This window comes from Pinus tabuliformis, chromosome 6, assembly GCF_031772625.1.
Source record: "Pinus tabuliformis cultivar Carrire ecotype Pingquan chromosome 6, CPIR1, whole genome shotgun sequence".
NCBI lineage: Eukaryota > Viridiplantae > Streptophyta > Pinopsida > Pinales > Pinaceae > Pinus > Pinus tabuliformis.
The window spans coordinates 694068431-694085984 of record NC_142292.1 but is presented as its reverse complement, the minus strand read 5'-3'; the positions used below and the strand labels follow the sequence as shown (position 1 = coordinate 694085984).

General features: G+C 34.2%; 2 protein-coding genes across 2 annotated transcripts; both read left to right on the top strand.

Moving 5' to 3' along the window:
* The first annotated feature begins 3730 nt into the window (after positions 1-3730).
* Positions 3731-8463, top strand: LOC149260548 (protein NRT1/ PTR FAMILY 3.1-like). The gene is made up of 5 exons (XM_089420835.1): positions 3731-3882; positions 4076-4324; positions 4464-4681; positions 4788-5344; positions 7224-8463. The coding sequence occupies exons 2-5, from the start codon at positions 4096-4098 to the stop codon at positions 8128-8130; spliced, it is 1911 nt and encodes a 636-aa protein (XP_089276961.1). The 5' UTR covers positions 3731-3882; positions 4076-4095; the 3' UTR covers positions 8131-8463.
* A 985-nt stretch (positions 8464-9448) lies between these two features.
* Positions 9449-15844, top strand: LOC149260547 (protein NRT1/ PTR FAMILY 3.1-like). Its single transcript, XM_089420837.1, is given in 5 exon segments — positions 9449-10159; positions 10343-10588; positions 10699-10916; positions 11024-11580; positions 14406-15844. Coding segments are annotated over 4 exon segments (1908 nt in total). The 5' UTR covers positions 9449-10159; positions 10343-10362; the 3' UTR covers positions 15313-15844.
* The last annotated feature ends 1710 nt before the right edge of the window (positions 15845-17554 follow it).

Genomic DNA, 17554 nt, shown 5'->3' with positions numbered 1-17554 from the left:
TTCTCTCCCTGCCTTTATCTCTCTCTCTCTCTCTCTCTCTCTTCCCCTTCCAACTCTATCTCTATCTCCCTCCCTCTCCCTCTTACTTCCTATTTATCTCTCTTGTTCTCTCCCCTCCTCCCTCAATCCCTACATCAAAACAACCCCCCTCCAACTCCTTCACTCTCCCTTTATGCCCTCTATCTTTATCTCTATCTCCCTCCATTTATCCTGATCTATCTCTTCATCCCTCCATCCATCTCTCTCCTTCACTCACTCCCCCTCTCTCATTCTCTTGCCCCCAACACATCATCTCTTTATCTCTTACTCTTCATGTCTATGCCCCCCCATTCTCTCTCTCTCTCTCTCTCTCTCTCTCTCTCTCTCTCTCTCTCTCTCTCTCTCACACACACACACACACACACACACACACACACACTTTTCAACTCTCACTCACTCTCTACCCTCACTCACCAACTCATCCATCTCCACCCTTCTCTCTCCCTCCATTTCAACCATTTCCCATGTGTTGAAATCACTAGTTGCAATAACACGTGCACTTTTAGTGCTATAAATGCACATGTGATTCTTGTCCTAAGAACATGCACAAAACATGCATAAGTTTTTAGTGCTATAAATGTGCATGCATTCTTAGCATTAGGAATGCACATGAAATTTTTTGAATTTAAATTTTTCTTGGAGGGAATCTTATGCTCACAATGACTCAGTTGCTTTAGATATAGGTTTGATATCACAAAAGTGGTGTTTTGGGATACAAATACATGAAAACATCAATTTTTGACAAAACACATATATATATTTGCATTTATTTTTCTATAAGTTAGACAAATTCATTGTCCATGAAACTACATAAATATAGAGTCAATTGTGTAGATTTGAAACATATAACTTTTTTTTAATTAATAGTGTTTACTATTTTTAATACATTTTTATCTTGACATATATCAAAATCTTAAAATTTATACCACGTGTATCTCCCCTGTAACTTTTATCTCCCCTATAACTTATTTCTGTTTTAACTATTTGTAAAATAAATTATATGGTGTAGTAGAAGACGTTAAAACCTAAATCTTTAAAAATATATATATATATATTGATAATATTAAGACCATTATAGTTTTTACTAATAAAATGTGGTGTAGTTTCAAGGATATAATGATTTCCATAATATAAATAAATATATATATATATATATATATATATAATAATTTTTTGAAAAATAGTTGTGCAGTAAAAATATATTCAAATATATTCTTTAGAACTGTACAATTTTTTTGTAGTAATATTCAATCATTTAGTACTTACAGTTTAATTAGGAAAAAAATATACATTATGTTTTGTATGAAAAATAAGATACACGTGTTAGGAAAACACAAAAATTTAGATCCTTTAGACACAATTTCTATAAAAATTATATATTTAGAATGTAAATCATTTTCCTACATTTTGTATTTTTACACTAGTTTCAAATTTATCCCATAAGTAACTCTAACCATCCCTCCAAGTTAACATATTGTTGTTTTTCTGGATGTGCATTGCAACTAAAACCTCATGTGAGACCATCATCAACTTGCACCCAACCTATAATGAAAAAACGTTTTCAAGGACCATTTTGAAAAGAAAAACTAGTGTAATTTTATGTATGTTGAATTTGTGTCACTAAAATTACTATAAGGTTGTGATATTTTATTGTTGGCTAGTTTACAACAAATTTATAGTTCTTATTCTATCATACTAATTTGATATGCAATTTGAAATTGTAAATAAGAGATATTTAAAGGTTGTGATATTTTATTGTTGACTATTTTACAACAAATTTATAGTTCTTATTCTATCATACTCATTTGATATGTAATTTGACATTGTAAATAAGAAATTATGAATGATAATGAGTTGACAAACTTTTCAACTCTAATTAGACTTATGTGTTTTTATATTTTTTAAATAACTTTTTGACTAAAAAATATTCATAAAAATATTGTGTTTTTATAGTTTTTAAATAACTTTTTGACTAAAAAATATTCATAAAAACATTGTGGAAATATCAATAGAAATATTGTGGAAATATCCTCCTAACTAAAATAAGTTAAATTACTTTACATTGTATACATATGATATTACCATATTACACTTTTCATAATCATGCTCAGTATTGGTTCTCATAGAAAAATTCTAATGAGTATTATAATCTAAAAGGTTTGAAGCCTAACAAAGAACTTACATGAGGAGAACCCTTGCTTATTGAGCAAGACATTTTTCTCATAATGAGATAATTATTTTTATTGCAAAAAAGTTTACGTATTTGTTTAATTAGAAAATATAATTTTTTATCCACCAATATATGTAAGGAGAAATATTCCTTTCTTATAAACATTATGATATCTTAAAAACAAGCTTTTCCATGTGGAAAATGGGAAATTCAAGCATGTAAATCGCTCTTAAATGTGTGAAGTTTCAAATATCAAAGTTTGTTCATCATATGATGGAGAAATATTCCTCTTTTATAAACATTATTATTTCTTTAAAAAAAACTTTGCGATGTGAAAAAGGAGAAATTCATGCGAATCTTTCTTAAACGTGTGAAGTTTCACACGTCAAAATTTGTCCATATATCTTATGAAATAGAATATTAATACTAATTAGCTTATCCATTTAATAAATATTTATTATTTTTCTTATTATTTCATATAAATAATAATATAAGTTTTTATATGGTGTATATAGTTGTAAATAATAAAAAATAATAAAACAGGTTTATTAGTTACTTGTTAATTTATAGTCTTTTGGTTAAATATCAACAATTACATTTAATCAAAAATGGAAATAAATATATCAAAATTAACTTATTAATTAATTAACTAAAAAAAATTCCTTGTCTTTTTTTTTTGGTCTAATCCAATATAGTTGTTTCCTGGTCAAATATAGCCATTGAATGATCTGCTCTCTCTATTTAACCTATAGCCATGATTTGGTTCTTCAACTTGTTCTCAGGACGAACCACACTTGTTAGGTCGAAACCCATCTACAAATAAATTATGATGTGATTTTCACCAAAAACTCTTCTCAATAAACTTGATATAGATCACATAAGCTTAAAATTAAGCAAAATACTATATTTTATCTTTATTCTTATTTAATTATCTTGTAAAATAAAATACTAATAAAATATTATTTTAATTTCTACATTATTTTCATTAAAAAATAATAATTATCTTGTAAAATAAAATATTTTACCTTTACCTTTAAGAAATAATAAAATTATTCAAATCATTTTAAAGTTTAACCAGAAACATATAATAAAATTATTATAATTCTACTTTGTAATATAAAACCTGAATTATATTACCACCACTGTACATCATACATCACAATGTTTCAATTTTGAAAATATCTAGACTTTCTTAGCATGCATCACATTCAACCATATTCGATGAACTTTGAATTGGTATCATTTACAATATTAAACTATCTAAAACCAAAGGGACATTAAACTATTTAAACCTGGCAATGAAGCGTCTCCTTTTGTTAAAAAAATCATAAAAATATATAAAGAATCCGAAGGTAATTTTTCCTTTAACGTCAACTGTTACTCTTAAGCGGAGCCTAGCGTCATTCTCCAACCTACTCTGCTCTCGGGACAGGCACCGTCAAAAGGAGTGCACCCCACTTGCAACACGCCCATTGATCACGTTCCTTTCATATCTAAATATTCCAATCGAGATGCAAGAAACCTGGCGATACACGCCCATTCACGTTTCTTTCATATTTAAATATTTCAATAAACATGCAAGAAACCCAGCGTGACAATTCTTTGGCCCAAGAAAGAGTCCGCTATCTTTTGGGGGGTGGAACTCACAACATCTCAGACCTGAACTGCTCCTGGTAAGGCTATTTATGGTTTAAATTTCGCAATATTTTTAAAATCTGCAATTTAATTAAGCAGGCAAACGAGTTAAAGATGTTCATTGATAACTACTTTCACAAAAAAATATTTTCTTTAAATTTACATAAACTTACTTGTTTATGTAGTATTATATATCTATGAACTAAGTCCATTCATATGTTTATTTCACAGGTACCAGATCTTGCCAAGCCATGGCAATGGCAGAAGAGAAAAGGGTAGTCGAATTAGCTTTGCAAATGGACGAATCGGGCCGGCCTCCGGGAAATGAAGAGCATGACAGTCCATCTGTAAATGATAACTTCCGTTCGTTCTTTTCTCTGCCAGCAGCAAAGAGAAGGTATCGACGATTGGGGAACGACGAGGCAGATGGTCAACAGCCCAGAACAACCGGCGGTTTGAAAACCATGCCTTTCATAATAGGTAAAATCTATAACTGCATTTAATCTCAAATCGCTTGTAATGAATACTTAGCTATAGGATTTAAGCGGCCCGATACCCAGCGAGAATTAAATGGGTAGGGTTATAATATGATCCTTCATTTTTCTTCGTTGACCTACAGGTACCGAGACCTGCGAGAAGCTCGCATTGGCGGGGGTGCACGCGAACATGATGGTATACCTGATTACCAAATACAACATGAAGAAAGTGGCAGCTACCAGTGTGCTGAATACCTGGTCTGGAACAATGGGCCTTGCAACCCTGCCCGGCGCCTTTCTGGCAGACTCCTACCTCGGCCGATTTGGAGCGATAACCATCGGTTGCTTTTCATATGTGCTGGTCTGTATCTTATCGATCTCCCTTTAATTAAATGCAGCAACGTTTTTTCTTACTCGAGCGGATCCGGAAAAATATTGCCTCTATTTTTATTAGAATTCATCTGCAGGGAATATTGATTCTGACGCTCACGGCTGTAATCCCGGGACTCTTGCCGTCATCCTGCAGCGCCATGGACAAGAAGTTGAACAAATGCGAGAGCGCATCTGCGTGGCAATTCGCGCTTCTGGTTTTGTTTTTCGGAGTCATGGCGGTGGGTTCTGCAGGGACAAAGGCGTCTGCCATGGCCTTCGGAGCGGATCAGTTCGATCGGGGTGGAGAGAGGGAGAAAAGACGGTTGCAGAGCTACTTCAACTGGTATTACTTCGCAGGCCGTGTGGCTATTATAATTGCCCTCACTGTTGTCGTGTATATTCAAAGCGATGTTAGCTGGGGTTTCGGCTTCGGCCTCTGTACTGCTTCCATGCTCATGTCCTCCATCTTCTTCCTTCTGGGCGCGCCAAATTACCGGTATGAAGTTCCACAGGGCAGCGCTCTCGCAGGGTTCGCGCAGGTTATCGTGGCCTCAGTCAAGAAGCGCAATTTACCCATGCCCCCTGAGTTTTTGCATCGTCACCATGGCGAACAATCGACTTGTGATAAGCCCTGCCTTACGAACCAGTTCAGGTACATGTATTATTCCATTTTTACTGCTACCTTATACTACATATTCACAATCGTAGCGCTTTTATTCCATTCCATGTGGATCTGCTTTTATATACAATTAAATTAATTAAAAAAAAAATAGATCAGTGTTTAAACTTACAGATATACATATACAGATGTTTCTCAAACTTCAGTATACAGAGTATCTTCTAGTATCGCCCTATTCAGATTCTTGATAAGGGCTATTTAGGAGTGTTGTTCAGCTGTTCCCAGACACAGAACTATTCATATTTAGAACCCTGTTCAGATTCTTGACAAGGGCTATTTAGGAGTGTTCTTAAGCTGTTCCCAGACACACAACTATTCATTTTTAGAAACCTGTCTGGATCCATTACTGTTATTAGTTACTATTAATAATAATGGTAATACATTTATAATCGTAATGGCAGGTTTTTAATGAAAATGTATATAGAAATTTATGATTTATGATTATACACAGCTAATTCAAATGTATGCTTCTTTGATTCAGTTTATATGGAGCAAAATACATATTTATACTTTAGATGAATATATAAATCAATAGATTGTAATTTGTTATTTTACATGTAAAATTATATATTTTATTTAATATATAATTTTATGTGTAATTATTAATAATTGAAAATAATTTTTAATATAAAAATATTTGAAATTTTTATTATTATAATCGTTTAATTAATTTTTTAGTAAATATACTCTCTCATTTCTTATGCATTTAAATAAATTTAAATTCAATAAAATTCAAATTTGAATTTAGTAACTATAATTCAAACTACTCCTATTTACATTTATTTTTATCATAATTTATGATAAACTAATGAACTCTCCTGCCATATCAAATTATGAAGGTCCCTGGCTTGCGCTACGTTCCTACTGTTGGAAGGTATTAATTCCAATTACTCTTATTTAATGTAGTAGCTAGATTAATTTAGAGAATATAGCAGATATTTATAGTACAGGTTTAAAAAGTCGTGGATACGTTGACAATGGGCACCGCCCCATAGATCTCCAGAAAGATCTGTGCTGTGTATATAAGCCTGTTTCAGTTATCAAATGAAAACAAGTTGTGTTTTCTGTGTTATGTGTTTTGAGTCTGTCTCCGCTCTCTCTCTCTCTGATATGGTATCAGAGCATGTGTGTTTAGTGCTGTATGCTGCACTCTCTAATACCTACTCTGTCTGATTCTCTGGTCTCTTATGATAAGTAAGAAATCCACATTACAGTACATAATTGTCAAATCGAGGATTCTCATTCTGGTTCTAAAAGGTCTTATCTGAAATAAGTACACCGTATTAGAGAGAAGGGTATATATCTTATAAATATTGGTCCAGAAAAAGCCTTAAACCACTGAATTTCTATTCTACCATAATCGATACCGATGCATAAGTAGGGTTTACCTCTCTAAGAAATGATATGTAAATTTGCAAAATTATGACTGCATCACTTGATTTCTTCTCTGCAACTGTATCAGGAATTGGCGACTCTCCAGTCTGCTGTATTCGTAATCGATTCACTAGAATAAGGATTCAAGAGCCTCTCTCTATAGATATACATTGATGGACCGACTAGGATGAGGATCCAACAGCTTTTCTATTTCATATGGAGGTCATTTGGCATGTACATTGACATCTAAAAAAGGAATGCATTGCTTTACATTGGGATGAATCTAGTTCTAAATGTTTGATTCCATTCTCGTTTTCAGTCTTAGGCTTCTGCTATTAGTTGCATTGTTTGAAAGGTGCTTCCACGTCAATCAGCGCATATGTTTATATACTGTTTAACATGCGATATATATTGTATTAGGCTTCATTCACATTTTAAGGCCACGGACCTTAATTTTAAAAATTGTTATGACCACCAGGTTCTTGAACAAAGCTGCCATAATGAATCCCGGCCCCACCCGAGCGGACGGCTCCTCACCGATTAGCAGCTGTAGTGTCTGTTCTGTTGAAAATATTCAGGGGCTCAAATCCGTCATCAGAACACTCCCCATATTCTCCTGCGGAATTGCCAATCAAATCACAAACGCACAGTATCACACGTTCTCCGTTTTGCAGGCCCTGAGCATGGACCGGCGGATAGGCTCCAAGGGTTTCGAAATACCAGCGGGATCATTCTCGGTTTTCTCTCTGCTTGTTCTCATTGTATGGCTGCCATTTTACGACAGGGTTGTCGTGCCCTATGCCAGGCGCAGAACAGGGAATAACAGGGGTATCACCGTGTTTCAAAGACTGGGGATCGGATTCGCCATTTCATCGTCATCTATGTTGGCAGCCGGTTTAGTAGAAGTGAAGAGACAGAGTGCCGCCCGAAGTCACGGTCTAACTGACCAGCCATTGGCCGTTGTTCCCATTTCTGCGCTGTGGTTGCTTCCCCAGTTTTGCATCTACGGACTGGCAGAAGCATTTTACTCTGTTGGCTATGTGGAGTTCTTTTACAATCAATTCCCGGCCACGATGCGCAGCACGGCGATAGCGATGCCTTTGTGCATGGCTGCGTTGGGCAATTATTTAAATGCCGTGATCGTCAATGTAATCCATAATACGACCGGCCACGACGGGCAACCGGACTGGCTCGACGACAATCTGAACCGTGGTCATCTCGAATATTTCTACTGGCTTTTGTCGGGGCTCGAGGCCCTCAACTTGCTATATTTTATAATCTGTACTCGTACCTATAAACATCGAGCTCCGTTCACTGCCTTAGAAAATAAACCTGACGCTTCGACTGGTTGTCACGATATTGAATTCGAATGTGTGCAAGAATAGGTAGGGAATCATGGGCTTCACCAGAGTGGGGTCACTTCATTTTTCAATGATACATGTTCCGTTTCGAATCTCATTTTTCTTAGCGCCGGATTTGAATGTCATAGGCAAAATGGAAAATTCGGAGGTGCGTCAGAGTCCAGTTGTTTCAACATCAGAATGAGATGAGATGGCACTCCATTAATAGGTAGTTAACGTCTGAATCGTGCTCAGTGGACATTTCAGTGTCCAAAGAATCGTGCTATGCTTTGCGGGGTTCTAATTTTGCATTGATGCCTAAACAATGTGTAACCATATCTGAATGTATACAAATTTTTGCATATAACTTGGATATCAACGTGTGCCCCCTAAATGAATGTTATAAGATATTCAATTTTCTGTTATAAAGATTGATATATTTTAAATCTCAATTCATTAATGATTGTTTTTTATTTGTAAGTGTGTTAAATATTTGAAATGTGAAAAAGGTGGGTTTTTGAGTTTTTTAGAATCTGGTTGAAAGTCATGAATATATGGATAGCTCAATAGTCAAAGGGTTTATTATATAACCTAATGTAATTATGTCTATGTTTAAAGTAGAATTGACACTTGTCTTTTTTAAAATAAAAATAAAACATTCTTTAAATATATAAGCAATGTGGCTATAATAAAAAACAATGCTCAAAGTGGAGTTAACAGTTGTCCCTCTTAAAATAAAAATAAAATATTCTCTAATATATAAGCAATATGACTATACTAAGAAACAAAAAATGAATATGCTATACATATTTAGTTAGTTGTCCATATGACTTATTATAATAAAAAAATTGTGATTAAGATATTAAATTCTTATATTTTTCAAAAATATTTGAACACTAGATTTAAATAAAATATTTGAAGATCTATGTTACTTAATTTATGTGGATATCAACTTCATATATATTTATTTATATAGAAACACATGTTAAAACAAAATATTGAATATTGTATATAATAAAATATTCAATATGAGTTATCAATAAAATATTTTAATACTTAAAAATATATCAATAATAAAAAAATCATAATATATCATTAATAAAAGAATTATTCTAATGTGCAGTGATAAAATATCTAAATATACATATAATATAAAATATTTTAATATCAACTATGTATATATTATATATTGTTTTTAAAAAAAAATACATATATCATATAAAATTATTGAAAAAAATAAGTTTTATGGTTAAAACCTTTGAACTGGTTGGTTTTTTTGAAGTGTATATTTTTTTGTCCAAATCCAACAACAAATATTTTTTGGATTAAGAGTATAAATTATGTATACTATAACATTCAAAAATACAATTTAAACAATGAAAAATTGCACATTATATTTGTCTCTCTCAAAACATTTGCACCTCAAAAAATTAGATACCTCTCCACTCCTGTTATATTAAATTGGTACTTAAAATAGTTCTTGGATTTTAAGATAACATCCTTTCATAATGTGGTGGTCAACATGGTGGGTGGGTATAGTGTTGATTGATCATTTACAATATTAAACTATCTAAAACCTAACGGGCATTAAACTATTTAAACCTTGACTGGCAATGAAGCGTCTCCTTTTGCTAAGAAATTCATAAAAATATATAAAGAATCTGAAGGTAACTTCTCGCATTAAACTATTTAAACCTTGACTGGCAATGAAGCGTCTCCTTTTGTTAAGAAATTCATAAAAATTATATCAAGAATCTGAAGGTAATTTCCCTTTTAAGGTCAACTGTTACTATTATCCGGAACCTAGCGTCATTCTCCAACCTACTCTGCTCTCGGGACAGGCACCGTCAAAAGGAGTGCACTCCACTTGCAACACGCCCTTTGATCACGTTGCTTTCATATCTAAATATTCCATTCGAGATGCAAGAAACCTGGCGATACACGCCCATTCACGTTCCTTTCATATTTAAATATTTCAATACACATGCAAGAAACCCACCGGGATTGGCCCAAGAAAGAGCTCGTTATCTATTGGGGGTGGAACTCACAGCATCTCAGAGCTGAACTGCTCCTGGTAAGGCTATTTATTGTTTCAATTTCGCAATATTTCTAGAATCTGCAATTTAGTTAACCATGCAAACGAGTTATGGATGTTCATTGATAACTACCTTCACAGAAAAGCATTTTCTTTAAATTTACTTGTTTATGTAGTATTATATATCTATGAACTAAGTCCATTCACATGTTTATTTCACAGGTACCAGATCTTGCCAAGCCATGGCTATGGCAGAAGAGAAAAGGGTAGTCGAATTAGCTTTGCAAATGGACGAATCGGGCCGGCCTCTCGGATGTGAAGAGCATGACAGTCCATCTGTAAATGATCATTTGCGTTCATTCTTTTCTCTACCAGCGAAGAGACCGTATCGACAGTTGGGGAACGACGAGGCAGATGGTCAACAGCCCAGAACAGCTGGCGGCTTGAAAACCATGCCTTTCATAATAGGTGAAATCTATAACTGCGTTTATTCTCAAATCACCTGTAATGAATACCCAGCCAGAACTAAATGGGTAGGGTTATAATATGATCCTTGATTTTTCTTCGTTGACCTACAGGTACGGAGACCTGCGAGAGGCTCGCAGTGGTGGGGGTGCAAGCGAACATGATGGTATACCTGATTACAAAATATAACATGAAGAAAGTGGCAGCTACCAGTATACTAAATGCCTGGTTTGGAACAATGGGCCTTGCAACCCTGCCCGGCGCCTTTCTGGCAGACTCCTACGTCGGCCGATTGGAATGATAAGCATCGGTTGTTTTTTTATATGTGCTGGTCTGTATTTTATCGATCAGCCTTCAATTAAATGCAGCGACGTTTGTTCTTAATCGACCAGATCAGCAAAAATATTGCCTGTGTTTTTATTATAATTCGATGTGCAGGGAATATTTATTCTCACGCTCACGGCTGTAATCCCGGGACTCTTGCCGTCTTCCTGCAGCGCCACAGACAAGAAGTTGAACAAATGCGAGAGTGCATCTGCGGGGCAATTCGTGCTTCTGGTTTTCTTTTTCGCAGTCATGGCGGGGGGTTCTGCCGGGACAAAGCCGTCTGCCATGGCCTTCGGGGCGGATCAGTTCGATCAGGGTGGAGAGAGGGAGAAAAGACGGTTGCAGAGTTACTTCAACTGGTATTACTTCGTAAGCCATCTGGCTGTTATAATTTCCCTCACTGTTGTCGTGTACATTCAAAGCTATGTTAGCTGGGGTTTAGGCTTCAGCCTCTGTACTGCTTGCATGCTCATGGCCTCCATCTTCTTCCGTCTGGGCGCGCCAAATTACCGGTATGAAGTTCCACAGGGCAGCGCTCTCGCAGGGTTCGCGCAGGTTATCGTGGCCTCGCTCAAAAAGCGCAATTTCCCCATGCCCCCTGAGTCTTTGCATCTTCACCACGGCGAACAATCCGGCTGTGATAAGCCCTGCCTTACGAACCAGTTCAGGTACATGTATTATTCCATTTTTACTGCTACCTGGTACTACATATTGATAATCGTAGCTCTTTTATTCCATCTAAATCTATTTTTATATACAATTAAATTGAAAAAAAATAGATCAGTGTTTAAACTTACAGATATAGATATCCAGATGTTTCTCAAACTTCACCTGACAGTATGTTCTAGTATCGCCCTGTTCATCCAAATTAAGTGGATAAGTCTATAATCACCACCATTTTTTTTTTCTTCATTATTTTGAAATAAAAATAAAATACGTAAGTTCTTTATAGGAATTGAAATTTTACATGTAATTTAAAATTAATTATTTCCAACAACACCCACTATTTATAAATAATTTTATCATTTTATAAAGGAAAATAATCCCAAAAGTCTATTTCCCACCAACTCTAACCAGCAGACATTGACCATAAACCAAATTGAGCTGAAGAATAACTGTGACCGACTTTTGTTCTTCACTGAATCCGATCATTAAGTCAAAACCCCGCTAATACAAGTAAAAGTTTTGATTTCTTAAAAGGTCTTCGTAAATATAATAACACCATTTCATAAAAAACGTGCATATTGCAAATAAAAGGTTTCAGGTTTTGAAAAGATCTTTGTAAAGATACTAACAAATTAATTTAGTTGAAAAATGATCCTTCTTTCTCTCTTCAGTTCAATTCAGTGGAAAAGTAATTTAATTTTTTAAATTAAATAAAAGGCGATGTTTAATTACTTTTAAGATTGGGTCTTTTTAAATAACGAATTTTTTAAAGTGGGATGGTTGTTCTATTTTGTTTAAAAATGTAAATAAATTCAATATATTAAAATAATTTCTAAACATTTAAATTTCATAGCTCAAATTGTAAATTTGTACTCCATTTTATACAAAATTAATATAACATAACTATAAAGTTTGAAAATTCGGGATGTTGACAAATTACGACAGAAAAGTTTAAAAATTCGGGATGTTGACAAAATTAAGCCGAGAAAGTTTGAAAATTCGGGATGTTGACAAAATTAAGCCAGAAAAGTTTGAAAATTCGGGATGTTGACAAAATTAACCTAACATAGAAGATTTAAACTATAATTACCAAATTCGGCCATAATAGCAGGAAAAGTTTGAAAATTCGGGATGTTCGATTGGGTTCGTCTAGTAAGACGTTGATTTTCGACAGGATTTAATCAGGCCGAAGGCAACGAAGAGGTGGGGTTGCAACACAAGAAAATCCAGTTCAGTGGATCCGTGACATGCCTACTTTTACTAGTTACTATTAATATTAATGGTAATACATTAATAAATGATGGTAGTGCAGGTTGATTTTAATTATTTAGCAGGTTTTTAATGAAATCTATATAGTAATCTATGTATGCTTTTTTTATTCAGTTTATATTGAACAAAATATATATTTATAGTTTAGATGAACGTGTAGATAAAAGAATTTATAATTTGTTATTTTAAATGTAAAATTATATAATTTTATTTGTAATTATTAATAATTGGAAATAGTTTTTTTAAACAGAATTTTTTATTATTATAATGGTTATTAATAATTTGAAAATGTATGTTCTCCATTTTCTTACTTATCCAAATAAATTTAAATTTAAATTTGAATTTGGTAACTATAATTTAAACGGAGTTGTTTTTAGTGCGATTTTTTGGACTTTCCCATGGTTGAATCAGTGGGAAAAGTTTGAGGTGAAATTTTAATTTGTGTTATTTAAATTGGTTTTTTCACTCTATATATGGATTCAGCGCGGGAAAAACCTTAGGGCACTTTGATTGTGCACGGATTACCCATCAAACTTGTGATTTTAATAATTTGTGTTATTTAAACTGGTTTTTTGACTGTATATATGGATTCAGCACCCTGAAAAATCCCTAAGGCAATTTGATTGTGCAGAGTTTAGCCATCAAACTTGTGACTTCAATATGTTCATGCTAGATTTTAGAGAAATTACACCAGAAAAACTTACCAAAAAACTCCAAAAAATCACACTAAAAACCATTCGAATTTAAACTATTCCTAATTACATTAATTTTTATCATAATTAAAGATAAACTAATGAACTCTCCTCCTGCCTATCAAACTATCAAAGTCGCGGGCTTCCACGTTCCTACTCAACAACGACACGCAGTAGGCTATATCGCAACATTTAGCTTAGAACTAAAATAGAACACGTGTGTGATTCTCTGGTCTCTTTTGGTAAGTAAGAAATCCACATTACAGTACATAATTCTCAAATCGAGAATTCTCATTCTGATTCTACAAGGTCTTATATGAAATAAGTACACAGTATTATAGAGAGAAGGGTATATATCTTATAAATATTGGTCCAGAAAAGCCTTAAACCACTGAATTTCTATTCAACCATAAGTAGAGTTTGCCTCTCTAAGAATTGATATGTAAATTTGCAAAATTATGACTGCATCACTTGATTTCTTCTCTGCAACTGTGTCTGGAATTGGCGCCTCTCCAGTATGCTGTATTCGTAATTGATTGATATATTCATGGATCGAGTCACTAGAATGAGGATTCAAGAGCCTCTCTCTATAGATGTAGATTGATGGACCGACTAGGATGAGGATCCAACAGCTTTTCTATTTCATATGGAGGCCATTTGTCTTGTACATTGACATCTAAAAAAGGAATGCATTGCTTTACATTGGGATGAATCTAGTTTTAAATGTCTGATTCCATACTCGTTTTCAGTCTTAGGCTTCTGCTATTAATTGCATTGTTTGAAGGGTACTTCCACGTCAATCAGCGCATCTGTTTATATACTTTTTAACAAGGAACCCTAATTTTGAAAATTGTTATGACCACCAGGTTCTTGAACAAAGCTGCCATAATGAATCCCCGCCCCAACCGAGCGGATGGCTCCTCACCGATTAGCAGCTGGAGTGTCTGTTCTGTTGAAAATATTGAGGGGCTCAAATCCGTCATCAGAACACTTCCCATATTTTCCTGCGGAATTGCCAATCAAATCACAAACGCACAGTATCACACGTTCTCCGTTTTGCAAGCCCTAAGCATGGACCGGCGGATAGGCTCCAAGGGTTTCGAAATACCCGCCGGATCATTCTCGGTTTTCTCTCTGCTTGTTCTCATCGTATGGCTGCCATTTTACGACAGGGTTGTCGTGCCCTATGCCAGGCGCAGAACAAGGAATAACAGAGGTATCACCGTGTTTCAAAGACTGGGGATCGGATTCGCCATTTCATCGTCATCTATGTTGGCAGCCGGTTTAGTAGAAGTGAAGAGACGGAGAGCAGCCCGAAGTCACGGTCTAACTGACCAGCCATTTGCCGTTGTTCCCATCTCTGCGCTGTGGTTGCTTCCCCAGTTTTGCAACCACGGACTGGCAGAAGCATTTTACTCAGTGGGTTACGTCGAGTTCTTTTACAATCAATTCCCGGCCACGATGCGCAGCACGGCAATAGCGATGTCTTTGTGCATGACTGCGTTGGGTAATTATTTAAACGCCGTGCTCGTCAATTTAATCCACAATACGACCGGCCGCGACGGGCAACCGGACTGGCTCGACGACAATCTGAACCGTGGTCATCTCGAATATTTCTACTGGCTTTTGTCGGCCCTCGAGGCCCTCAACTTGGTATATTTTATAATCTGTACTCGTACCTATAAACATCAAGATCCGTTCACTGCCTTAGAAAATAAACCTGACGCTTCGACTGGTTGTCACGAGATTGAATTCGAATGTGTGCAAGAATAGGAAGGGAAACATGGGCTTCACCAGAGTGGGGTCACTTCATTTTTCAATGATACAAGTTCCGTTTCAATTCTCATTTTTCTTAGCGCCGGATTTGAATGTCATTGGCAAAATGGAAAATTCGGAGGTGCGTCAGAGTCCAGTTGTTTCAACATGAGAATGAGATGACACTCCATTAATAAGTGGTTAACGTCTGAATCGTGCTCAGTGGACCAAAAAATCGTCCTTTGTTTTGTGGGGTTCTAATTTTGCATTGCTGCCTAAACAATGTGTAGCCACATCTGAATGTATATAAGTTTTTGCATATAATTTGGATATCAACGTGTGCCCTCCCTGAAACTTTTGGTTATCCTTCACAATCTGTAAACGAATCACGAATTGAATAAATTTCAAACATCTGTTCAAGGCCTAAGGTCTCCCCATGGATCCCCTCATCCTTCACAATCTGTAAACGAATAACGAACTGAATAAATTTCAAACATCTGTTCAAGGCCGAAGGTCTCCCCAAGGATCCCCTCATCGCCAATAGTGGCCTAAATATAATTAGGGTTTAATTAATAAATATGAGTGAGTGAGTGATAATCTATACATTATATTAGCACAATCAATGAATGTTATAAGATATTCAATTTTCAGTTATAAAGATTGATATATTTTAAATCTCAATTCATTAATGATTGGTTTAAAGTCATGAATACACTCTTCGCCCAATATCTATAAGTAATGGAGCCAAGAAGTTTATTAAAGGAGTTGTCTTTAGTACAATGAGGCGAAATCTTGATTTGTGTTATTTAAACTAGTTTTCTTACTGTATATATGGATTCAGCACCTTGGAAAATCCCCATGCTAGGGCACTTGGATTGCATAGGATTACCCATCAAGCTTGTAATTTCAATACAACCCAATGTAATTATGTCTATGATCAAAGTGGAGTTGACACTTGTCTCTCTTAAAATAAAAATAAGATATTCTTTAAATATATAAGTAATGTGGCTATAATAAAAAACAATGCTCAAAGTGGAGTTGACACTTGTCCCTCTTAAAATAAAAATAAAATATTCTATAAATCAATTTGGCTATAATAAAAATAATAATAATAATAATAATGAATCTGCTATACATATTTAGTTAGTTGTCCATATGACTTAATATACAAAAAAAAATGTGATTAAGATATTAAATTCTTATACTTTTCAAAAATATTTCAACACTAGATTTAAATAAAATATTTGAAGGTCCATGTTACCTAATTTATTTGGATATCAACTTCATATATATTTATTTTATAGAAAAAAATTTAAAACAAAATATTTAAGGTTGTATATAATAAAATATTCAATATGAGTTATCAATAAAATATTTTAATACTTAAAAATATATCAATAATAAAAAAATCATAATATATCATTAATAAAAAAATCATTCTAATCTAAATGTACATATTATGTAAAATATTTTAATATCAACTATGTATATATTATATATTGTTTAAAAAAATAATGCATATAATATAAAGCTATTGAAAAGAATAAGTTTTTACCGTGAAAACCTTTGACCTAGTTGGTCATTTTTTAGGTATATGTTTTTTTTCTATCCAAATCCAACAAAGATATTTTGGAATACGAGTATATGTTATATACTCTATAGCACTCAACAATACAATTTAAACAATGAAAAATTTTACATTTTATTTTGCACTCTCAAAAATGTTTGTGGGTGAAGAAATTTGATCCCTCTCCACTCATGTGAAGAAATTTGATCCCTCTCCACTCATGTTAGATATGTACTTAAAATAGATCTTAGATTATAAGATGGCATCCTTTCATGATGTGGTGGTCAGCATGGTAGGTCAAATTGAAAGAGGCAAAAATTTTGCATACTAGTGTTGGTTGATGTGATTCATAATGTTGGTAAGTTCTATGAGTGTAGATCAACTTCAAAGGTTCCAAGCTACATCACAAATAAAATTCACCCAAAAAGGTGTCATTTGAAGCCTTAAAAAGGCTCTAGAATGTTTCAAATTCCAATTTTCCAAATCGAGACGTGTTATAATAGTTTTGTATATAGATCGTATTTTTACACCATATGTTGGATGCTTATGATTGTAACCCCTCAAAAGCTACACCAAATTCTTGTTGACTGTTTATGTCTACCCATATTTCTATGGATGGAATGTTGTAGATCTCTTCTACTTAATGTCATTCGCCCCAAAACCTAGTCCAAAATGAACTGAAAAATCTGGTAT